The 25,029-nt window shown below is 42.6% G+C and overlaps 1 protein-coding gene across 2 annotated transcripts in view; it reads left to right on the top strand.

The window, feature by feature from the left end:
* The window catches only part of CFH (complement factor H), a 587,670-nt gene that overhangs the window by 213,025 nt on the left and 349,616 nt on the right, over positions 1-25,029 (top strand). For both annotated transcript variants that reach the window (XM_033962168.1, XM_033962167.1), the window contains exons 10-11: positions 6,706-6,879; positions 14,366-14,548. In XM_033962168.1, the coding sequence (XP_033818059.1) occupies positions 6,706-6,879; positions 14,366-14,548 (357 nt within the window). The remainder of the gene's footprint in view (positions 1-6,705; positions 6,880-14,365; positions 14,549-25,029) is intronic.

Genomic DNA, 25,029 nt, shown 5'->3' with positions numbered 1-25,029 from the left:
ACTAAGGAAACACAACTCTACACACCAGAGATACAAATACATACTTAAGCTTGAAAGGATAAGTTAAATCACTGTATAATAGGTGACTAAGTAAATTAAACTACACCCATAAAGGGAATCTGTACAGTTTCTTCAAACTCACATAAGAGTAACTACCTGCTCAATCATTTACAGAACAAGTAAAAGAAAAAACAGGGTTGAAACCTTGATAGGTACTGCTCTTTCTACCTACAATTTTGAAATCAAGCAGTGGAGGAGGAGGAGGAGGACAAGGATGCGGAGAACATCAAGACAGAGGGAACCATCAAAGAAGAGGTCCGAGAGCTGGAGAAGTTCATAGGGGAGGCATACAGGGAGACCGTGGAAAATCACCAACAACAGTGAAACTACCGGGACACATCTACAGAGAGTGAGGACCGCCAGCAGGACAACACAGCAGTGGGATCTGGAGGCAGCAGAGGGGACCCACAAGAAGACATGTGCAGTGCAAGCAGTGCAAGGAACTGAAAGGGACCATAGCTGAACTGCTTCAACTAATAGCCAATCTGTCGATCAAAACTGGAAAGATTCCGGAGGACTGGAAGGTGGCGAATGTTACGCCGATCTTCAAAAAAGGTTCGAGGGGTGACCCGGGAAACTACAGACCAGTGAGTCTGACCTCGGTAATGGGAAAGATGGTAGAGGCGCTGATAAAGGAATGCATTATTGATCACCTTGACAGTCACGGTCTGATGAGCACAATTTCAGCAAAGGCAGATCTTGTCTGACAAACTTGCTGCACATCTTCGAGGAAGTGAACAGGCAGATTGGCAAGGGTGACCTGGTCGACATTGTATATCTGGACTTTCAGAAGGCGTTTGACAAGGTTCCACATGTACGACTACTTCGGAAAATTGTGAGCCATGGAATCGATGGTGAAATACTCACGTGGATTAAAAACTGGCTGGAGCATAGGAAACAGAGAGTGGGGGTAAGTGGACAATACTCGGACTGGAAGAGCGTCACCAGTGGAGTGCCTCATGGCTCGGTGCTTGGACCCATGCTCTTCAACATCTTTATAAATGATCTGGAAATTGATAAGACGAGCAAGGTGATTAAATTTGCAGACGATACGAAGTTATTCAGAGTAGTAAAGACACAGGAGGACTGCGATGATCTGCAACGTGACATAATCAGGCTCGAGGAATAGACATCGACATGGCAGATGAGGTTCAATACGGACAAGTGTAAAGTGATGAATGTCAGTAACAAAAATCTCATGCACGAATACAGGATGTCTGTGGCGTTACTTGGAGAGACCTCCCTGGAAAGGGACTTGGGAGTTCTGATCAACAAGTCAATGAAGCCGTCCACGCAATGTGCGACAGCGGCGAAAAGGGTGAACAAAATGCTAGGAATGATAAAGAAGGGGATCACAAACAAATCGGAGAAGGTTATCATGCTGCTGTATCAGGCCATGGTGCGCCCTCACCTGGAGTATTGCGTACAGCATTGGTCGCCGTACATGAAGAAGGACATGGTACTACTCGAAAGAGTCCAGAGAAGAGCGACTAAGATGGTTAAGGGGTTGGAAGAGCTGCCGTATAGTGAAAGATTAGAGAAACTGGGCCTCTTCTCCCTCAAACAGAGGAGATTGAGAGGGAACATGATCGAAACATTCAAAGTACTGAAGGGGATAGGCTTAGTAGATAAGTACAGGCTGTTCACCCTCTTCAAGGTGGGGAGAATGAGAGGGCACCCCCTAAAGTTGAAAAAGGATAGGTTCCGTACAAATGTAAGGAAGTTCTTCTTCACCCAGAGAGTGGTAGAAAACTATAATGCTCTGTCATAGGAGAAAACACCCTCCAGGGATTCAAGACAAAGTTAGACAAGTTTCTGCTGAACAAGGACGTATGCTGATAGGGCTAGTCTCAGTTAGGGCGCTGGTCTTTGACCAGAGGGCCGCTATGTGAGCACAATGCTGGGCATGATGGACCACTGGTCTGACCCAGCAGCGGCAATTCATATGTTGTTATGTTTAGTTGCAGTATGGTGTGGCCACCACTATAGCCCAGGGCAGGGCTCTGCAGTAATTTTGATGGCTACAACAAACTGTGCATTAGCGTGTGACCCGACATGGAACCACCCTGCAGGACTGGACTTTTCAACCGAACTCACAATTAATTCAAACAAAAATAAAGCCTCAATCATAGGGTTGTTTAGAAAAATAGTTCTTTTTACTTGATTCGTTAAGGCAGGTAAGTACTTCCTCCAACTTTGTAACATCAGTTAGGGCTTCTTATAGCATTAAAGAGAACAAAAACAAAACTGCCAAAAAGGGCAAGAAACTAAAGCAGTCCATAATGAAGTCTCAACTTTCTTCCCCTGCTTATCAGGTCCCAATGGCTCTTGGGATCCAGCTCTTTGTAGAGCTAGTAGTGCCTGCTCCAAAACAGGTATTTTATTCCATCAAAATAAAGTTCAGCATTTAAGTTTCCTCAATTTCCAATCATAAAATGAAATAAAGGAAAGCCTCTGACAAACATATCTGTCTGCCAGGAATTGGAGAGTGAACCAGGTTTTGCTAACATAAAGGCCTTCAGGTAGGCTTTCAAAAATTCCCTCCCAAGGTAACAGCAAAACCTCTCCCCACACACTCCTAGCTTCCTTCCAAAACAACATTCAAGAAAAAACAAAAACAGCACACAAACAGTTCCAAAAGAACCACACTCACTGTTTGTGGATTAAAGCCAAGTCCACCTGCATTGGTTCAAGATAATTGGATTCACCATCAGCACAAGTCTCTTGGCAGTCCATAGGCTCTTCCTTTGGGAGTAGTAAATCCTCTGCTTGCCCAGCCTCAGCCTGTTCCATCGGTATAGGGCTGTTACTCCTGTTTGCCCCAGGTGAAGCTTTAGGGAGACAAGACCTAAACTTCCTCCCTAACCGGCTTGCTGGTTTGAATGCCACTGCTGGCTTATCTACTCTAGGGGCGTGCCCTGTTCTGAGTGTGTCAGCAGAACTCCAGGGGCCTCTTGAGCTCCCCTGGTGTTGACTTGGACAAAACTCACTCCCTTCATCTTCAGATAAATCTGGCTCCTCCTGGTGGCCACTGGCATTATCCCCCACATTATCATCCTGGGAAATCCTGGCATTTTCCTTCCGGGATTTTACTTTTACTTTATTCCTAAGCTTAGCTGGGACCTTGGCAGAGCCCGGATCTGACTGGTCACAATGGCTAATAAACATTGTACCTCCAAAGCTGCTGCTACTGTTCCTCCTGTGGGAGAGGGGAGAGTGTGGTGCAATGGTTAAAAGCTACAGCCTCAGCACCCTGAGGTTGTGGGTTCAAATGCCCGCTGCTCCTGGTGACTCTGGGCAAGCCACTTAATCCCCCCCCCCATTGCCCCAGGTACATTAGATAGATTGTGTGCCCACCAGGACTGACAGAGAAAAATGCTTGAGTATCTGAATAAATTCATGTAAACCATTCTGAGCTCCCTTGGGAGAACGGTATAGAAAATTAAATAAATAAATTGCAGCTTCTACATCAATGCAGACTGAATACTTGATCCAAGATAAGGGACTAGTTTCATGTACACATTGCACGCATATCGAATCCCTCATGAAAGAAGTACAAGAACTAAGAGATGAGGTGGCAAGACTAAAAGAGACATCTGTGAAATTCAGAAATCCATCCCAGATATGCATTTTGATGCATTGGGTATCTCCAGCAAAGGGGATGGTATCATTGGGCTGAAAGAGGATGGTTGGATACAGATCACTAGTCCCTGCAAAACGAACCTCAATACTCTATCTTCTGTTAAACTGAAGAACCAATTTGTAGCCCCTAAAGGTAGATATAAAAATATCTCAAGAACAGGAAGAAACAGAGCTCAAAAATCTCAATGCTGCTGAAGCAGTAGCCTTTAAGAAGCAAAAGGTAGTGGTGGTTAGTGATTCCCTTCTGAGAGATACAGAGGCGTCCATCTTCCGTCCGGACATGATGTCAAGGGAGGTGTGCTGTCTGCCTGGTGCAGAGAGTTGAGATGTAGCAGAACATTTGCCAAGACTCAAGCCTAAGGACCATTATCCTATGCTACTCATCCATGTTGCCACAAATGATACTGCTAAGCATTCTACTAAACGCATCAAAAGCGACTTCATGGCCATAGGACAGAGGGTGAAGCAATAAGGTGCACAGGCAGTGTTCTCATCAATCATTCCTGTCTTAGGCAAAGGACAAATGAGAGAAACTCTCATCCTGGAGCTAAATACATGGCTGCGAGGATTGTGTGAACATGAACGCTTTGGTTTCCTAGACCATGAAATGATTTTCCAAGACCTGCTTAGCAGAAATGTATCCATCAATCAAAGAAATGTTTATAGTAACAGATTAGCTAATGTACTGAAGAGGGCTTTAAACTAAATTTACTGGAGATGGGTGTAAAATACAGGATCATTCTATTCATCATATAAACATAGTTAGTAACAACAAATAAAGCTGTAAAATTTCATATTGAATTTCCAAGCAGTTGCTGAGAAAGCAGCAAAAAAAAAAAAACAAAAACAAAAAAAACCACAAAAAACTCTAGGGAGTTACTTATTTTGCCTCACATTGTAGATTCAAACAATTTTATTGATGCAAACATCATCAAATACAACATCAAAGCACATCAATAATGCATCAATTATTATAATATAATATACATAATAAAAGACAAGTTCCAATTTCAATAAACCCCCACTATACCTTTACCACTAAACCTTTACCATCCCTCTCCACACCTATCCCTCCCCACCCTATAGTACTCTCTACTCAATGATACTCTCTTCATTTAACTAAATAAAAGCCCAATTAAGAGATCCAACTTAAAATCACACTACGGCCCTTAGGATGTAAATCTTGCAAATATGAACCCCAGATTTGTATAAATAACATCTTTTGCTTTCTTATAATTCCAGCATCTCTAGCTTCCCAAATGGCCAACTGATGTAATTGGTTTCGCCAATGCCAAAACCTCGGAGGATCGGGGATCGTCCAATATTGTAATATACATTTTCTAGCCAAGAGACTCATTTTCCTACACAACGCCCTATTTCCTTTAGGTAAATGGCCAACAACCTCTGGCAAATCCAAAATAAAGAAAGGAGAACAGAGCAATGATCTTCCAATTATTTTTGACATAAAATTTATTATTCGCTTCCAAAAGTGCTGAATTATGGGGCAAAACCTCCCACATTTATAACACAAAGGAGTAGGAAGACCTCCACTATAAAACAATTGTGTTCGTGTATATAGGCATGTAATGTAACCCTATAATATGTTTCTCTTAACCATGAACAAGATGTCACCCCAGGTGTCACTCTTAAAGTACGGGCAACATCCCAATGTCTCAAATTAAACTTTAATTATTTCTCCCATTTATCCCGAATTTCCTGATAGTTCTTGTCTGGTAGTAATTTTTGCAAAATAGAATGAATACAAGACACCGAAAGAGACATCCCCTCCTCCTGAACAAACAACTCTCTCAATCTAGCAACCAAATGCAAACTCAACTGTACCCTGTCAAGGATCTCACATAATGTTCCACTTGTATACATGCAAATTGCGCTCCCCAAGTCTCTCCCACTTTAGCCAACAATTCAGTACGAGTCAATAATCCCCCTCATTTCCCAGTATATGTTCCAATCTTAAAATTCCTCTTGTACCCCATAATCTATACTCCCTAGAGTCTCTACCTGGAAGAAAAGCCGATTACCCTGCAAAGGCAAAAGATCAGTAACCATTGGATTCCCTCCCAATAATTGTACAAACCAACACAATACCGTCTGTAAAGTATTAAATACAACACTTGAACGAATAAGAGATGGTAACACATTTCGCGCACTATGTAATAATGCAAAAATATCATAAGGAGCTAAAAACTCCTGTTCCATCTGAAGCGGAGTATAAATACTAGTCACATTTACCCAATCACCCAAATGACGAAGTAAACACACATAATTATAAATCCTTATATCTGGTAAACCCAACCCCCCTCTATTCCAATTACCTAGAAAATATGTCAACTTTAATTTAGGTTTCTTACCAGCCCAACAAAAATGAGTAATTTTTAAATAAAAGATCTTTAAATCCTTCTTGAGAAAACACAACGGTAAAGTTTGCAATATATACAACCATTTAGGAAAGATAAACAACTTAACCAAGCTGATGCGACCCATTAAAGAAAGGGGCAACATCTGCCAGGTATCCAACAATATTTCCATATTCTGTTGAAGCCTATCCACATTAAGATGATATAATTGAGAAGTCAACATAGTCATTACTGTCCCCAAATACATAAATTGCCCTTGTGCCCAAGTCAATGGAAACTCCGATCCCCATAAAGCCTTTACCCCACAGAGGATGCAAGCGCCTCAGATTTTCCCAAAATTTATACGGAAACCTGCATAATCACCATATTCTTTAATCAATTCCAATAATGCAGATAAAGAAGACAAAGGAACCGTGAGATGTACTAAAATATCATCTGCAAAAGCCAAAAGTTTAAAAGTAGTGTTTCCAATATGAGAGATGTGTTTCATCAGTCACATATTCACTACAGACACATTTATCACAGAACGACCTATAGTCCAGTGTTAGGTTTTATGTTTAATGTTAATCATTGGATAAACATAACATTCACTAAAATGTGTATTTTTGTGTTGTTTTTTTTCATATAGAAACCTGTACAAAGCCTTTATTACGCAATGGTCACTACTCACATAAACCTGTGTTCATGGCCGGAGACATATTGCAATATGAATGTAATGAAGGATATATGACTTCAGAGAGGAATTTAATAGAGAGATTGATGTGTACTGAAACGGGATGGAAAGGTTACCCTGAGTGTACTGGTATGTGTCTTTGAATGAAGAAAAATCTAAAACATATGACAGATAAATCTCATTGTAATGGACACAGGGCCACCCAATTTGGGCTCAGGTTCTAGCAGCAATGGTGCAATCAGACAGCCAGCATTGTAGGAAGCTCCACAGCCCTGCACTTCCCCCTCTACTTCACTCACTTCAGATGTTAGCTTCTTCAAAGGGCCAGCGGCAGTGGTAGCAATTCCTACTCACTGACCAGGAAGATGCAGCAGAAAGCTTCCGGGTCAGCTGCAGGCAGTAAGTAGGAGTTGCTACCACTGCAATTGACCTTTTGAAGAAGCTAGCATCTAAAGGGAGGGGAGAGAGAGAGACAGAGATGTAGGGCTGCAGAGCTTCCCATAATGCTAGCCATCAAATTGCATTGCTGCTGGGTGAGCTTGAGCTTTTGGAGAAGCTCAAAAGGTAGATGGGAAAGGAAAGGCTGGGTATGGGAGGGAGGGAAGGACGAGAAGGGAAAGATGCTGTGGGGGAGAGAAACTAGAAAGGGAAAAGTCTGTATTGAGTGGAGGGAGATATTAGACCTAGAGTGGCAATGGAAAAGGGAAGAAAAAGATAGTGGACAATGGGAGAGGGGGAGGTGAGAAGAGAGAGGAAAAGGTGTTGGAAATGATCAGGATATCAGGAGGGGAGAAAGAGGAAGCAGATGCTATCCTACAATGGTGGAGGGAAAAGATGCTGGGAATAGTGGAACAATGTGTGGGAGAGGCTGGAATGAGAAGAGAATAGTGATTCCAAGGGATAGAAGTAGATTAAAGTTGAAAGGGAATGGAAGGCTGGAGAAGGAGTGAGATGGGGAATGGGATAGCTAATAGGTGAGGATGGAGAAAGAGGATAAAATTTGAGTGAACAGAGAGCATTAAAGGAAAAAAAGAGAGGAAAGTCCATTATATCTGAGGCAGATATAGCTAGGGAATGGAACAAGATGGGAGAGAGGAGAAAAGACAGTCGCTTGAAGGAGCAGTCGCTTGAAGGAGAATTGGCAGAGGAAAGACAGGAAAGAAGAAAAGAGAAATTGGAACCAACATGATGGAAAAATAAAAGGTCCAATCAACAAAGGTAGAGAAAAGCATTTCATTTTTAATTTATTACCTGAAATATATTAGCTTTGTGAAATGTACATATCAGATGTCTTTGTATTATGTTCACAAGAAAAGGAAACATATTTTCCTTTTTTATTTCTCTACTTTTGCATGCTGTTTAATTTGGGATTCTCAATTCAATTTATGTCTACATATTTTTATTTCTAATTTGTGATCCCTTATTCTGTATTTGTTGAGGGTGTTAGTGTGACTGTAATGGCAGGTGGAGAGATCAGAGGGGAGACAGGGAGGAGAGGGGTTCTGGGGGGCAACACCATGTCTACCACTGTTCCTGACCCTTGCAGTAGCTAGTAAGGATCCCCAAGCATCACCAGCTGAGGACATCTTCTAAAGGTGACATGAATTCTCTTTTACACCTCCTCTAAAGATGGCCAGAACTCTCTTTTACCAGGCTCTGCAGTCTGTAACAGTTTCCTTGAGCCATCGACAACTAAGCATGCATGGGGTGTTGACATTGGTGGATCTTGGATATTTCTGTTGTCTGCCAAGCTTGGCAAAAGGGAGTTATGGCTGCCTTTGGAGGAAGTCTTCAGGAGAGTGGGTTGAAGGGCAGAAGGCTGAGAGAAAATGTTGTGCCCACCCACTTTGAACTCAAGCCCACCCAAATGTGGTTGTCTGACTATGCCACTAAATGTACTATGAAAGAACAAAGATCAAATTCAAAATTGTTATTGAAGCATCAATAATCTACATGACCATAGATTTCTTAACTAAATTTAATTTTTTTCACAATTAAGAAAGTCACATTTATATTTATACAACAAATATATGTTTAAAACTATAGAGAATTAAAACATAATTTAAAACATGATTTAAGAAAACTTATATACAAAGACAATCAAAATGTGGTGGCAACTGAAGGCTACATATATAATAATAATAATAATAATAATAATTTATTCTTATATACTACCAGACCATGAATGGGTTGGGCCCATGTGTTTGAGGCTCCGCCCACAGGAGGAGCCTAAGACTCCCGGGCCTCAGGTGCCTCAGGCCCCACCTGTGGGTGGGGTTTCAGCCACCTGGGCCAATCCGGCCCCATTCCAGAGCTGGCTGGCCTGCGGATGAGTGGGCTTGGCACCCGTCTGTCCGGCCAATGATTTCAGGTACGGAGAAGGGGGGTGGGGTGAAGGGGTCATGGGGTCAGTGGGGGGGGGGGTTGTGGGGCGATCGGGGGTTCGGGGGGGATGTTGGGGAGAAGGGGGTTGTGTCGAGGGCAGGAGGGCCTGGGATCCCTCCTGCCCGTATTGTAGTGGGGGGTGGGGGATAGGGGGGTCTGCCTGAGAAGGAGGGGTTGGGCACCCTCCTGCCCGATCGTGTAGGGGGATGGGGGGGCGAGATGTCAGGAGGGCTTGGGCTTGGGCTCCTTCCTGTCCTGATCGTAATTGGGGGGGGACCTGCGGGGCAGGAGGGGTCGGGCTCCCTCCTGCCTGATCGTGTAGGGGGGTGGGGGGTGAGAGGTCAGGAAGGCTTGGGCTCCCTTCTGGTCTGATCATAATTGGGGGGGACCCGCGGGGCAGGAGGGCTTGGGCTCCCTCCTGCCCTGATGTTGTCGCGGGGTGCTACGGGTGCCCGGGGCAGGAAGGCTTAGGCTTCCTCCTGCCCCAATGTTGTCGTGGGGTGCCGCGGGTACCCGGGGCAGGAGGGCTTGGGTTCCCTCCTACCCCGATGTTGTGTGTGTGTGTGTGGGGGGGGGTTGGGGTGGATTCTGTAACTGGTGTTGTTTTTGACAGACACCGGTTACAAACTCCAGCTTTTAGGCAAAGGACTGGCTCCTCCTTCGCCTAAAAGCCCTTGCATTGGACGTTTTAGGCTTAGGTGTTTTTTGGTTCATTATGGGATATATGTGTAGACATCGTTTGGGTACAAGTGTAGATGTAGTGGTGGTCTGGGCGTTTAAACAGCTGAATGTAGAGGCAGGCCATAATCAAAACAAGCATGTTTGTTTTGGTTATGGACACTTTCCCTGCTTCTGCTTTCAACGTTTAAGGCCTTAGGCCAAAAAGGGACTTAGACAGTTTTTTTGATTATGCCCCTCTATGTCTAATAGTTTTCTACAAAAATAATAGGATGAGACTCCTGGCATGATTTTGCCAAACCAGGCATTCATTTTGGCTGCCTGGAAAGAGAGAGTTCTCTCGAGAAATCTCTTCAAATGACACAATTTGACTAGGATATGTGAATAACTGGACTCTACCAGGGCCGGATTAATGGATAGACCCAGTAGGCACGTTCCTAGGGCCCGAAGTTGTCAGGGGGCCCGCTGAAGAAAGAGGACTCAAGTGTTTGTTGTTTTTTTTTTTTTCCTTTGGCAACGCAGGCCCCCTGGGAAAGATCGGCAGCTCTCCCCCCCACGAAATATCAGAAATGCTAGCCCCCCCCACAGGAGATCGACAACGCCACCCTCCCCCAGCATCAAGAGCAATAAACCGAAATGTGATGTTGGAGGGAGTGGACCGGCAGATGCAATGAGTAGCTGCTAGGTCCCATGATGATTGCCGGTCCAACCCCTCCGACGTCACTTACTTCTTCCCTGAGCAGAGCTGGCAGACGCAGTCATCGTGGGACCTTGCAACTACTTGCGTCTGCTGGTCCATTCCCTCCGACTTCACATTCCGGTTTGTTGCTGTTGATGCTGGGGAGAGGATGGTGTTGTCAATCTCCCGGGGGGGGGGGGGGGCTAGCGTTTCTGATGTTTCTCGGGGGGCCCGCTTTGCCAAAGGAAAAAAAACCTAAAAGACACCTGAGTCCTCTGTTTCTTCAACGGGACCCCTCTGACCTAGAAGGGTGGTGAAGGAAGAGAAAGGGGGCAGGGTCGTATGGAGTATGGAAGGGTGGTGGAAGGAGAGAAAGGTCAGATGCTGATGGAATTGGTGTGCAGGGAAAGGGGAGAGAGACATAAGGGGGAAGGATACTGGATGGAAATGGGTTTGAAGGAAAGGGGACAGATGATGGAAGTGGGAGGAAGGGAGAGGAGAGAGTGAAATGCCTGACCATGGTGGTGTGGGAGAGGGAAGGGAAGGAGAGGAGAGAGATGCCAGGAAGGGAAGATGATGGATTCCACGTCAATGGGGAGGAGGAGGAAGAGATGGAAGGGAGAGTGCCACCACTCGGGCTCCTGTAAGGCGCAGCGAGCACCTGGGAACGTGACCAAAGCTTAGATCCAGCGTGTCCCTTTCCACTAAGGGATCCTTCAGGTCTTAAAACAGGCACATTGTCAAACTTATAAGCATGCAAGGTAAAAAGGAATCTCAGTCAGAAATGGCAAAACAAAAATGTCTTTATTTCAACCACTAGTTGAATAAACCAAAATACAGGCAACAGCCTTATATTTCAGGATGAACTTATATTGCATGAAATCAAAAGGTTCAAATAATATATAATCAGGCAGTTGAATCTTGGTCAGCACTGCCTTGTGTACAGTCCCCTGCTTCTGGACTTTAACCAGTTAAGAAATACAGTCCTCTTCACCAGAGCAGTAATGTTCAGGCAAGTAATGCTTTTATCATACAATCCATATCACATAAAAATCCCAGCACTATTCAGAGCTCAATATCAGGCATACTTTTCCCTCTAAACGTTGCTGTGGTAATCAGGCACAGCTGTGCAGGGACAACGAGATTTCCTAGCTTGATTCACCATACAGGAAATACATTCAAAACGGTTTGTCAGAAAACACACACATTCCTGCATTACAGAAAGCCTCCAAATGTGGCTTTCCAGGAGAGATTCTGTACTGGCTTCAAACAGGTAAGAGTCAAGCTGGCAGCACAAAGAAATAAACAGCCACAAATCCCAATCTCAGGCTTACTGCGTTTCCATGGCTGTTGGCTGAGTGCCAGCTCCTAAACAGCTTTCCTTTACCTCCATGGCTTCTCCTTCTGGTTGTACTCCCGTCTCCCAGACAAGAGGTAACTTGGCTGCCTCCAGCATAGGACAGTCTGAGAGAGACTGCCTCCTCTCAGTTTCCCATTCTCCCGTTTGCTTCTCTCCTGTGTGCCCCCTTCCTGTTCTCAGAAACCTCTTTATATCCTGTGGATAACCACTCTGCGAAGGTGGGGGAAGGGTTTTCCACACACCAGCTTGCTTCCTGCTATTACAGGCAGGTTTCTCCCTAGTCCTGATTAGAGAATGACACGGGGAAAAAATCTGTCCCCGTCACCACCCCGTCCCCAGCCCACCATCCTCTGCACCGCCCCGTCACCGCCGTTCCCTTCACCGCCCCGTCACCATCACCGCCATCCCTTTCACTGCCCCGTCACCGCCACTGCCATCCCATTCACTGCCCCGTCACCATCCCCGCTGCATCCATATAAGCCTTAGTACTGTAATATTTAGCTTATTCCTTTCTTATAAATTAAAGTTCCTGCTGCTGAACTAGAGAAAGAGATGTTCAGCTGGCAGAGCTTTGTTTATAAATTTTTATCAACACAACTAATATACTACTTTATCCTAAAGCAAAAAAAAAATAAATAAATATAATTTTTTTTTCTACCTTTGTTGTCTGGTTTCTGCTTTCCACATCTTCTCATTCAATTCCTTCCATCCACTGTGTGTCTTCTCTCTGCGTCTTCCATTTGCTGTTACTGTGCCTCTCCCTTCACCCCCCCCCCAATTGGTCTAGCACCCATCTTCTTCCCTCCGCTCCCCCATAGTCTGGCATCTGCTCCCCCCCCCACGAGAACCGGCATTGCTTCCCCCGAAGGCCCCCCCGCGATCCGGCACCCCCCCCCGCCACCATCGGGCACCCCCCCCCCCGGTCGCCTTTGGGCACCCCCCCACCGCGACCTGAGGTCCTCCCAACCCACCCGAACCCTCTTACTTTGATGTAGCCTCCGCACTGGCACCAGCATGTCCTGTGCTGGTGCCCGAAGATCTGCCTCCTGTGCTGGGCCTTGAGCATGTGCGCATGCTCAAGGCCTGAGAGTTCACGAGGTACCACTGTAATTCTTTTATTTTCTTTAGCTTTTGCTTGGGTTCTTTTTATTTGCTAATTGAAGTATTATATATAAAGACAAAAACTGTGGAGTTGATGTTCTTGGTAAAAAATTAAAAGTTTATTAATACAGAAAATAAAAATCCCAATGAGGAGGCTAAAATCCAATATATGTGCAAACAGTGTAAGTCATGAAGAAACAATAACCACAATCAATGTAGGATGTGGGCCTATGTAGGGTGGACCTGACACGGTCCGCGTTTCGGCTAAAAGAGTCTTCTTTGGAGGTTCAACTTGAATCATATCCATGCCATTCTCTTCTTGGTTGGACTGAGAACTTTCAGCACCCCCTCGTACAAGTACATTTAAAAAATGTTATAAGTTTTTATATGTGCTACCAAAATGTAGAAAAATGAAAATATAATGGTCAGGAGATGACACATAAACATCAACAAATATGTGAAAATACAATCGAACATTACCGTGGTTCTAATGCAAGGCTATTTTATGTGTCCAGTTTTCAACATATTTTCAATCTAAAATGAAAATGTCACAGAAAGTCTAATAAACCATAAAATCCTGAAAGACCTCACTCAATATTTGCAAATAGATCAAGAATCGTGACTGAATTGACAAAAGTTGAGTAAACAAATTTTTTTAAAAATAACTACAGGGTCTCAGTGAGTAAAAGTTTGAGTGGGAAAAGTAAAACAGTGGCTCTCTCAGTCTTAAAAAAACAGCGGGTATGTTTGTTTGTTAAATCCATTACTGCGCTTGTCTTGCTAAACTTTTAGGTGGGAAAAGCATTGGAGCTAGAGCTCTGGCGATATCCAAGTCATTGTGGTGCATGTGCACAGATGAACTTTGCATGCCAGAGGTGAAAAAGAGCACAGAAACCCAATAATACACAAATATAGGGTTATGTAAAGGGAAAAATACAAGGGGGTGCTGAAAAGTTCTCAGCCTAACCAAGAACAGAATGATATGGAAAAGGTTCAATCAATGATCTGAAACAATGTCAAAACATAGAATTTTGTTACTGCAAATTGGTACTTTTAACAAAATTAGATAACACTCTTTTCTGCTACAGTGGCAAAAATATGCTCAGAATTTAGGAGTATACTATAAATGTTTGTGTCTAAATATTTAAGTGCACATATAATATAGCAAATATAATTTGCCGAACCTTCCACCCAAATTCTGCCCCTATAAATGCTTACTAGCAAAGAATATATCATCATGTCAATGTGTATGCCAATTGAATTTTTTAAATGAGCTATTTATGCACATTTGTGACCACATACCTGCATATTTTCAGTCATACTATGAAAAAATTATTATTATTATTTTTACATTCTTATTGCAATTTTGTATAGTAGGTCATACAACTGAATTTTTTCATTCTTTCCTTTAGCAATTACATGTCCTGTAGATGATGATGAGATAGCAAATGGCTCTTCTACACCTCAAAGTCAGGAATATAGAGGTGGACATGTGTTGAAATATTTTTGCAATGAGAATTACGTATTAAAAGGAGAAGAATTGCGTCAGTGTTATTATTTTGGATGGTTTCCAAAAACACTGCTACAATGTAAAGGTAAGCACTTCTTTTGAATCGAGAAAAAGATTTTCATGCATCATTTCTCATTCTTTTTTTTTTTTTTTTGTAATTTTTTATTTATAATTATACAATCTTATTTTACAAGAATTAATTCTTGTACATTGAATACAGGAAAGAAAATTTTAACGCAATAATACTTTTGCCACAATCATCATAATGATGATAATAAACCCCTTCTTAGACCACAATAAACAGGGGTTGACCAAAACTAAAATTAGAGAGAAATTTAAAGGAATAATACAAAAAAGAAAGGCATAATGTATCTAGCGCCCAATTATTATTATCCCTTAATCCTTAATCCTTGATGATCTGCTTAACATCTAGAAATTCCTTCAGATGGTTAGGAGAGAAAAAAACATATTTAACACCTAAGTACCTAACCAGGCATTTGCAGGGATACACCAATAAAAATGTTGCTCCAATATTTATAGTCTGTTGTCGCATTGCAAGAAAATCTTTCCTCCGTTCTTGTGTAGTCTTAGCTACATCAGGATATATCCATATTTTCCGTCCCCCAAATAATTTTTGGGAATTTTTGAAAAACAATTTCATAATCATATTCACATCCTGTTCAAAGACAAATGATACTAGTAATGTTGCTCTGTCCATTTCAGATGTTATCGTTTGTTCCAATAAAGCCGTCACATTTGCAAAATCTATCACATTTGTCTCTCCTTCTCTTACTTTCCCAATCTCATTTCCATCTTCATTTACCTTTCCTTTTCCATTTCCATCAGGCATCTTTTTATTTGGTAAATAATAAATTTTATTAATTGGAGGAATACAATTTGAAGAAATTTCCAAATTCTCAATGAGGTATCTTTTCAGCAAATCAATAGGTAACATTCCTGAAATTTGAGGAAAATTTAGAAAGCGGAGGTTCAAACGCCTGTTAAAATTTTCAAATTGTTCTAGTTTCTTATGAATGATAGAGCTATCTTTAATTGAAGCCAATTTGAATTGTTGCAATTGTTGTATGTCCCCCTGCATTTGCTTGGCTTGGCCTGTAAACTCCATTTTCATAGATTCAACTGACCCAGTCAAAATTTCCAGTTTTTCATTTAATTTTGTTACCTCATCAGTTGATTTTTCAATTTTCCCTTCCATCCTCTGCAACAATTGCCAGATGCTGTTCAAAGAAACCTCCGTTTGAGAGAGGGAAAAATCCCCTCTCTCTGCTGTTGATTCCATCTGCCGTCCCGCCGACAACGCTGAGCCCTCGCCGGGAGACCCCACGCTTTCACTTCCGGAAGCGTGTGTCTCTCGCCACAGCGTTTCGGCTGTAGCCGGACACGGAGGCGTCGTGGGAGCTGAAGGAGACAACGATGTTTCAATGCCCGAAAGGGCCAGTGACTCCCTCCCGTCACCGCCCAACGCCGAGCTCTCCACTCCAGCCTGTGTGAGCGCCGGAGAAGGCGCGAAGAAACGGTCCATCGTCTGCTGAGTCGGGGTGGACATCAGGGCCGACGAGGCAGAAGCCCTAAGCACCCCTTTCCTCTTAGGAGGCATCCGTATAAGGTATTTGAAAAACGCAGATTAGGAACTTGTTGAGAGCGTCTCTCGCAGCTCCTCTACATCGCCGCCATTTTGGTCTTCACTCCCCCATCATTTCTCATTCTATGTGGAAATTGAAAAGCTTCAGGTATCTGGATAAAACATGAGACTGGAGTATGGTGTGGCAAATATGGAGTACCTACAATCTGGCAAATTCTATATAGTCTACCTAATGTTAGATGCCTACATCGGTATACCTAGCTAATGTAGGAGGCTAAATCAATTAATCAGCGCCGATCAGACTTAATCAGCGCCAATTTTTGGCACATAATACCTCATAATTGTTGTTAATTGGACTTAATTGAAAGGCAACTAACTCGAAAAATGTGATTCTAGAAAAAGTAGGTACTAGTCTAAAGCAGCTACCTAAAAATGGGCGTGGTTAGGCGGCAGATTGTGTGCGTGTTTTTGAGTTAGGTGCCATTGGGCATCTAACTTAGGTACAGATATTTAGGCAAAGAAAACCCTAGCATAAATATGATGTACCTAAAGTTAGGGCACCTAGTAATGCCTAGTGAATCAAATAATTATTATAGGCGCAGTTGTTAAAAACTCAAATAATAATTGGTGGAATATGTTATGCTTAAATAATAAATATGAGAAAATTTTAGCTGTAAGATCTGGCAATGTAAGCAAGTTTTAAAAAATTTGGGAACCTTTCTGTAAATTTGTGATCTTAGACTCGGGTCCTCTTTTACTAAGGTGCGCTAACCGATTAGCGCGCGCTAAACACTAACACGTGCATGTTAGTCTATGGATACTGTGGTAGGGAAGCCCCTGTCCCAGCCAAAAGAACTACAAGACTCATCATGCACCCTGTCCTGGTCCCGGGAAAACCTGGCATGGAGCCGGGCAAGCCAGCACAGCCAGGAAGGGAAGAGAAAAGACAGGAGATAGCACGGCCCAAGAGTCAGAGGGGGAGGGCATTATCACCTAAGTATTCCCCCTATTACTCCTTTCCTCCGACTGTGAAACCAAAGCCCAACCCAGGAGGGGGGTGGGGCTGGCCCTCAGGGAGTGCAAGCTAAAAAGCCTCTAATACAGACTAGCAGGAGGCAACTAGGGGGCACAGCTGGGGCTAATCCCAATCAGCTCTCAGCCAGGAAAGATTGCAGCTACCACGGAGTACCGGTGCCTCAGCCGAGGACCCTATCCTGGAGACAACCCAGCAGGAGGGGGATTGAGAGCCTGGGGAGGTATCCCACTTTGACGGACAAACCCTGGGAGGGTGATCCCAGAGATTGGCAAGAAGAAGACCCGGTTGGTAAAGAGCTAACCCACAGGCAAGGAGGTAATTGGGAGAAAATACCTGAAGTTACCGGGTGGAGAAATAGTCTGGACCAAGAGAATAATGATTGGGAAATGAACAATCTTTCTGAAGAGGGTGAACCTGGAGAGGCCATGGAGATAGGGGAGAGTGAGATATAATATTCATGCTAAACTTCCCCCAGAAATCCAGTCCAGGATTGGAAACCCTGAACACAAGCAGGGCTTGGGCAGGGCAGAAGGGAAAATAAATCCTTACAGGAAGATTTAAATTACCATTCCTTCAGAGGATTAGTAAAAAGGAGGGTAATTAATTTGGGTTTTTTTTTCTGGGAATGGCTTACCAGACCTGAAGCATTTTGGCAGAAATCTTGGAAGCCCAAACCTTTGTGTTTTTTCTTTTTCTTCAGTTTTTGTTTGAACTGGCATTGTGTATTGGACCTGGAAGCTCCAGGCAGAGTCCAAGGACTTGAGCCATATTTGGGGCTTTTGAGAATGTGCCAATCTGATTACCTGTTCCCAGATATTTTTTCCTTTGCAAACTTTAATAAACTTGAATCCAGTTCTTAGAAGATTCGTCTTCCGAGTTTTCATTTCACCAGCCATATAAAAGGCACTACATTAAATCTACCTGTGTCCCGGGCCCGGCTTTCCACCAACCCAGGAACCGGTCCAGTCACAATACGTAAGCATTTAGCGCATGCTAATCGGTTAGCGCACCTTAGTAAAAGTGGGGGTAATGTAGGAAGAATATCAATAAGATTGTTAATGATTTAGAGTTAAGACTGTAATATAGAGTAGAGATGATTGCAATACCCTGAGTCAAGTTACGTTTTTGCTTTATATAGGATAAGTATGAGCTGTATAATTTGTATTGCATTGTTTTGTTTATCTTTTTTGTTATATGACAAAATTCATTAAAATATATTAAACACGAATTATGCTTAGCACCACACTTATTGGTGGATAAGAACATAAGGATTGCCGCTGCTGGGTCAAATCAGTGGTCCATCGTGCCCAGCAGTTCGCTCATGCAGCAGCCCTTAGGTCAAAGACCAGTGCCCTAAATGAGACTAGCCTTACCTGCGTACGTTCCGGTTCAGCAGGAACTTATCTAACTTTGTCTTTGAACCCTTGGAGGGTGTTTTCCCCTATAACATCCTCCAGAAGAGCATTCCAGTTTTCTACCACTCTCTGGGTGAAGAAGAACTTCCTTACGTTTGTACAGAATCTATCGCCTTTTAACTTTAGAAAGAGCCCTCTCGTTCTCTCTACCTTGGAGAGGGTGAACAACCTGTCTTTATCTACTAAGTTTATTCCCCTGTTATAAACCGTAGTTCATTTTTTAGTGCCGGCTGTGGCGGTAACAGCTCCATTGCTCATACGAGCGTCTGAGCTGTTACCACCGTGCTATGGCCCTGTAAAAGGAGGGTGACTGGAGTTGCCATCCAACATATTACTAATAATTGGAAAGATCATAGTAAACTTAATTTTAATTTTTGGCGGAATTCAGTATGTTACATATATAGAATGGAAAGATCAATAGCGGTACAGAATGGAAATTATAAAAATGTTATTAAAATATGGGAGCCATTAACATCTTTTTGTCATGATTAGATGCCATTTTTCTATTAATTATACACCATTTAGTATTGGGTGGGGGGAGGGTTTCAAGTATATGATCTTATAATGAATAATGGGCTTTGAGGGAAGGTGGGGAGAGGGTTACATTTCTACTTATAGATTATAATGATAAGATGTTCAAGTGCTCAGATTAATTGTGTTTATTATGAATTTTTGTACACTTGATGAAAGTTTAAAAATGAATAAAGAATTTTTTTTTTTAAAAAGGAGGGTGGGACTGGAGGAGGTTAATGAATGGAAGTACTGAATATGAGTATAATGATAAGAGCTAGTGGTATAGAAAGAAATTATCAAAAATAAGAGTAAATGAATGAATTATTATTGTTTACTCTTGATGGAATTCTGTGCAAATTTTTGGAAAATTCACACAATGTTTCAAAATTCTGAAATGTTTATTTTAGTGTTTTGTGTAGAATTCTCCTATCCTGAGGCATGAAATTTGTTCCTGTCTTTTCCTTCTCAGGTTCCAGCCTCCTCAGTTCCCTCTTGTCTTTCCCTCTGCTACCCTTTCCATCCCCTTTCTGATCTTGGTCACTTTCTCTTCTGTCTACCATCTCCCCTACTCCCACTTGTAGGTCCAGTATCCATAACGTGACCATTTATTTTTTTTCCTCAAAACAGGATATCTACTAATTTTCAGTCCTGCCCCAGCTCCCCCCCCCCCAATTTCTTCCATTCATTTTTAATATGCACACAATATCTAAATTGAAAAAACAAAATACAAAGCACACTGTACACAGAGAAAATGTTAATTATTTATATTCGGGTTTTTTTCAAAGAAGTCAAGACAGATGACTTTAAAATATGCAATGTCACCTCAGTAACAACTATAGAAAAATATACAAATATAGTGAAAAATATAGACAGCAGATATAAATTCTCAAAACTGATATAAATTCTCAAAACTGACACATTTTGATCACTAAATTGAAAATAAAATCATTTTTCCTACCTTTATCTTGTCTGGTGAGTCTCTTGTTGCACTTCCTACTGACTGTGCATCCTTGCTTTCTTTCTCTCTCCCTGCCTTGGAGTGCCAGTGATATTGAGGCTCTGGGCCCCATTGAAAAAGGTCCCAATCAATATTATTTCTCAGAAAACATTTTTTTATTATTCCTTGAAACAAAATAATTTCCTCTCATTCAGAGGCAATTCCTTTTAGGTAGCCTTTGGCTTTACCCTATACACAGTCCACATCAGGAACTTCCAAATAATCAAAATAAGCTTTCCCACAGTTCAACTATTTTCTGAATTCCGTACAATGGTAGTGCTTGGTATAAAGGCTGCTTTCCATTAAACACAGTTCCAGCAGATGCCTCTCCCTTCCTGCAAGGGTGGGTTAAAGAAGACCCTAACCTACTGGCTGAGATAAGGCCTTCCGTCTCCCTGCTCTCCTCTTCTCAGAGAAAAAAGGGGTTTTTATTTTCCTCTCTTTCATTCCTTTTCAAGCTGCAGCCTAGCTTACTGTAAAGCTTCTCTCAGCACTTTTGCCCTGCTTGGGCAATGGCACTGCCAGTGGTGTACCTAGCATATATGACACCCAGGGCCCATCATATTTTGGCACCCCCCCCATCTGTACGAAAAACATGATTTAAGAACATAAGAACATAAGCAATGCCTCTGCTGGGTCAGACCTGAGGTCCATCATGCCCAGCAGTCCGCTCACGCGGCGGCCCAACAGGTCCAGGACCTGTGCAGTAATCCTCTATTTATACCCCTCTATCCCCTTTTCCAGCAGGAAATTGTCCAATCCTTTCTTAAACCCCTGTACTGTACTCTGCCCTATTACTCCCTCTGGAAGCGCATTCCAGGTGTCCACCACTCGTTGGGTAAAGAAGAACTTCCTAGCATTCGTTTTAAATCTGTCCCCTTTCAACTTTTCCAAGTGTCCTCTTGTTCTTTTATTTTTCGAAAGTTTGAAGAATCTGTCCTTCTCTAATCTCTCTATGCCCTTCATGATCTTATAAGTCTCTATCATATCCCCTCTAAGTCTCCTCTTCTCCAGGGAAAAGAGACCCAGTTTCTCCAATCTCTCAGCGTATGAGAGGTTTTCCATCCCTTTTATCAAGCGTGTCGCTCTCCTCTGAACCCTCTCGAGTAACGCCATATCCTTCCTAAGGTACGGAGACCAATATTGGACGCAGTATTCCAGATGCGGGCGCACCATCGCCCGATACAATGGCAGGATAACTTCTTTTGTCCTTGTTGTAATACCCTTCTTGATTATGCCTAGCATTCTATTTGCTTTCTTAGCGGCTGTTGCGCACTGTGCCGCCGGCTTCATTGTCATGTCCACCATTACCCCCAAGTCCCTTTCTTGGTTGCTCTCATTCAATAATATCCCTCCCATCGTATAGTTGTACCTCGGGTTTCTGTTTCCAACATGCAATACTTTACATTTCTCAACGTTGAACTTCATCTGCCATCTCGCCGCCCATTCCCCCAATTTGTTCAAGTCCCTTTGCAATTCTTCGCATTCCTCTTTAGTCCCAGCTCCACTAAATAGTTTTGTATCGTCCGCAAATTTTATTATCTCACACTTCGTGCCTGTTTCTAGATCATTTATGAATATATTAAATAGCAGCGGCCCGAGCACTGAGCCCTGCGGAACACCACTCGTGACCCCCATCCAGTCCGAGTAGTGGCCCTTCACCCCTACCCTCTGTTTCCTACCCGCCAACCAGTTTCTGATCCATCTATGTACGTCTCCGTCCACTCCATGGTTCTTCAGTTTCCGGAGTAGACGTTCGTGAGGCACCTTGTCAAAGGCTTTTTGGAAATCAAGGTATATGATGTCTATGGGGTCTCCTCTGTCCATCCGTTTGTTAATTCCTTCGAAGAAGTGCAATAAGTTCGTTAGGCGCGATCTCCCCCTGCAGAAACCATGTTGGGTTGTTTTCAAAAGTTCGTTTCTTTCCAGATGTTCATCGATGTGTTCTTTAATCAGTGCTTCCGTCAGTTTCCCCGGAACCGAGGTCAAACTCACTGGTCTGTAGTTTCCCGGGTCACCTCTTGATCCCTTTTTAAAGATGGGCGTGACATTGGCTAACTTCCAATCCTCCGGGATCATGCCTGTTTTCAAGGATAGGTTGCAAATTTGCTGCAGTAGTTCCGCTATCTCCTCCTTTAATTCCTTCAGAACCCTGGGATGAATTCCGTCCGGACCCGGGGATTTGTCAGTTTTAAGTTTTTCTATCTGCCTGTGTACATCATCAAGGCTCACTTCCATGGATGTTAATTTTTCTGCTTGATTTCCATTGAATATTTGTTCAGGTTCCGGTATGTTGGTTGTGTCTTCGTTTGTAAATACAGACGAGAAGAACATGTTGAGTCTTTCTGCGACTTCTTTCTCCTCCTTCACCACTCCCTTCCTGTCTCCTTCGTCCAGCGGTCCTACCTCTTCCCTAGCTGGCTGTTTCCCTTTAACATATCTGAAGAACGGTTTGAAATTTCGTGCCTCCCTGGCTAGCCTCTCTTCATACTCTCTTTTGGCTTTTCGAACCACATGGTGACATTCTTTTTGATACTTCCTGTGCTCCTTCTGGTTCCCTTCAGTTTTGTCCTTTTTCCATTCCCTGAATGAATTTTTCTTATTGCCTATCGCTTCCTTCACTATTTTAGTCATCCATACTGGGTCTTTTGTTCAACCCTTTTTGCACCCCTTTCTGAATCTGGGGATGTGCAGATTTTGTGCCTCGCTCACTGTGTCTTTGAAAAAAGACCAGGCATGTTCTACTGTTTGCCATTTTTTGGAAGTGTTCCTAAGTTTCTTCCTTACCATTTCCCTCATTGCTTCATAGTTTCCTTTCCTGAAGTTGAAAGATGTCGCTTTGGTTCTCTTTCCGTTCGGTATGCCTACTTCAACCTTGAACTTGATCATATTATGATCACTGTTTCCCAACAGTCCCACTACTTCCACTTCCTTTGCAGGTCCCCTTAGTCCATTTAGGATTAAATCCAGAGTGGCATTTCCTCTCGTCGGTTCTCTAACAAGCTGCTCCATGAAGCAATCTTGTATAGCCTCTAGGAATTCTGTCTCCCTAGCGCATCTTGAGCTTCCAAGACTCCAGTCTATCCCAGGATAGTTGAAGTCTCCCATAACAACTGTGTAACCACTTTTGCATTCTCGCTTCATCTCGGCATTCATTTCTTTATCGCTATCTCCGGTTTGCCCGGGTGGACGATAGTACAGGCCCATCTTTATTTCATGCCCTTTCCTACCCGGTATTTTAACCCATAGCGATTCCAGTTTGTTGATCATCTCCGCTGTGTCCATTCTTGTCGATTGTATGCTTTCTTTTACATATAGGGCTATTCCTCCTCCTTTCTGACCTGACCTATCCCGGCGATAGAGCTTGTACCCCGGCAGTGCTGTATCCCATTTGTTTTCCTCATTCCACCACGTTTCAGAGATTCCAGTGATGTCTATGTCCTCTGCATTGGCCATGGCTTCTAGCTCCCCCATTTTGTTTCTTTTTTTTAAGTTCAATATTTTTTATTGATTTTTTTGAAAAAATATAGGAAACAGTTCAAGTACATGGTATCAAAATATAAAACAAAACATTTAGTATAACTAATATTCAGTTACATTGTGCAATGTAGAATTGAATCGTTTTAAAAGATCTAAAGTACTAGGACTGTTCATGAAAAATTAGTAAAAGGAAAGATAAGAGGAAAGAGAAATTGAAGGAAGAAAAAGAAGAGGAAGAGGAAGAAGAAGAAGAGAGGAGTGTCTATGAAATAGATTTAACATATGAGTCCAGGAATTTCCAGGGTGATTTACATTGTATCAAATTTTTGGAAAGTCGAATTATATTTTTCTTTTCATAAGCATATGATTCAAATTTATGATACATGCTCAAAGAATTCCACCAGAAGGTATAGTTTAGTAATGAAGAGGACTTCCAATTTTTCAAGATGTGCATAAGGGCAGTCACAAACATTGCATCAATGAGTTTAGGAGGACAGTTAGACTGTGTAAAACAAGGGTGTTGAGATCGGAGAATTATAGTGTCAAAGGAAATTTCTTCTGAACAATTGGTAATAGACTTTATGGTGTCCCAAATGCACGTCCAAAAGGAACGAACTTGAGCACAATGGAAAAGCATGTGATCAAGAGTCCCAACTTCTTTCATACAGTTCCAACATATAGAGTCTTGTTTTAGGTTAGCTTTCCACATCCGAAAAGGTGTCCATACCGCATTCCACATAATGAAGAACATTGATTGGGAGACTCTGGATGATAAAAGAGGTCGGTTTGTCGAGGACCAAAAGAGTTCCCAGTCAACATCAGAAAGTGAGGTTGTCAGCATAGGTTCCCAATGTTTCATGGAATGAGAGGAAAATGTAAAAGAGTGATCTCTTAGAATACTATAAAAGAGAGATATCGTTTTACCTTTTGATATAGCCAATGTGGACCAGTGATACAAAGTGTGAGTGGATGTCATATAATCAAAGCGTATAGACATAGAAGATAACATCTCAGTAAGAGAAAGCCACTGTGAGTAAGCAGAAGGAGACAACGAGTAAGTAGAGCAAATTGTGTCAAAGGGAACAAACGAAGTGAGAGTGGTTATCTGATGGAGAGACCACAAACCAGCCCGCTGCCACCTCTTCCATGAAAGAGATTTACTATTGATTTGGATTTTGGGGTTGTTCCAAATGGACAAGAGTGGACTGTCTTTAATTGAAATCTCTGCGATTGTGTCTAGTATATGAAGGGCATGCTGCGTTGCACTCAATAATGAGTATTTTCTCAAGAGTTTGGGTATTGGCACCGTCAACAAGCATGAAACATGTAGTGGTGCACATAAAAATCTTTCCAGGTCAAACCAGGTTGGTGAATCTTGGGTACTAGTGTTAGTAATCCAGTAGGCTCCATATTTGGCCAATGATGCGATATAATAAAAATGAAAATCAGGTACATTCAGACCCCCATTAATTTTAGAGGCTTTCAGTTTGTCGAGAGCAATACGAGGTTTTTTGTTATTCCA

The sequence above is a fragment of the Geotrypetes seraphini genome, chromosome 10 (assembly GCF_902459505.1).
Source record: "Geotrypetes seraphini chromosome 10, aGeoSer1.1, whole genome shotgun sequence".
Taxonomy (NCBI): domain Eukaryota; kingdom Metazoa; phylum Chordata; class Amphibia; order Gymnophiona; family Dermophiidae; genus Geotrypetes; species Geotrypetes seraphini.
Note: the sequence above shows the minus strand (reverse complement) of the source record. Positions and strands in the feature narration are given on the sequence as shown.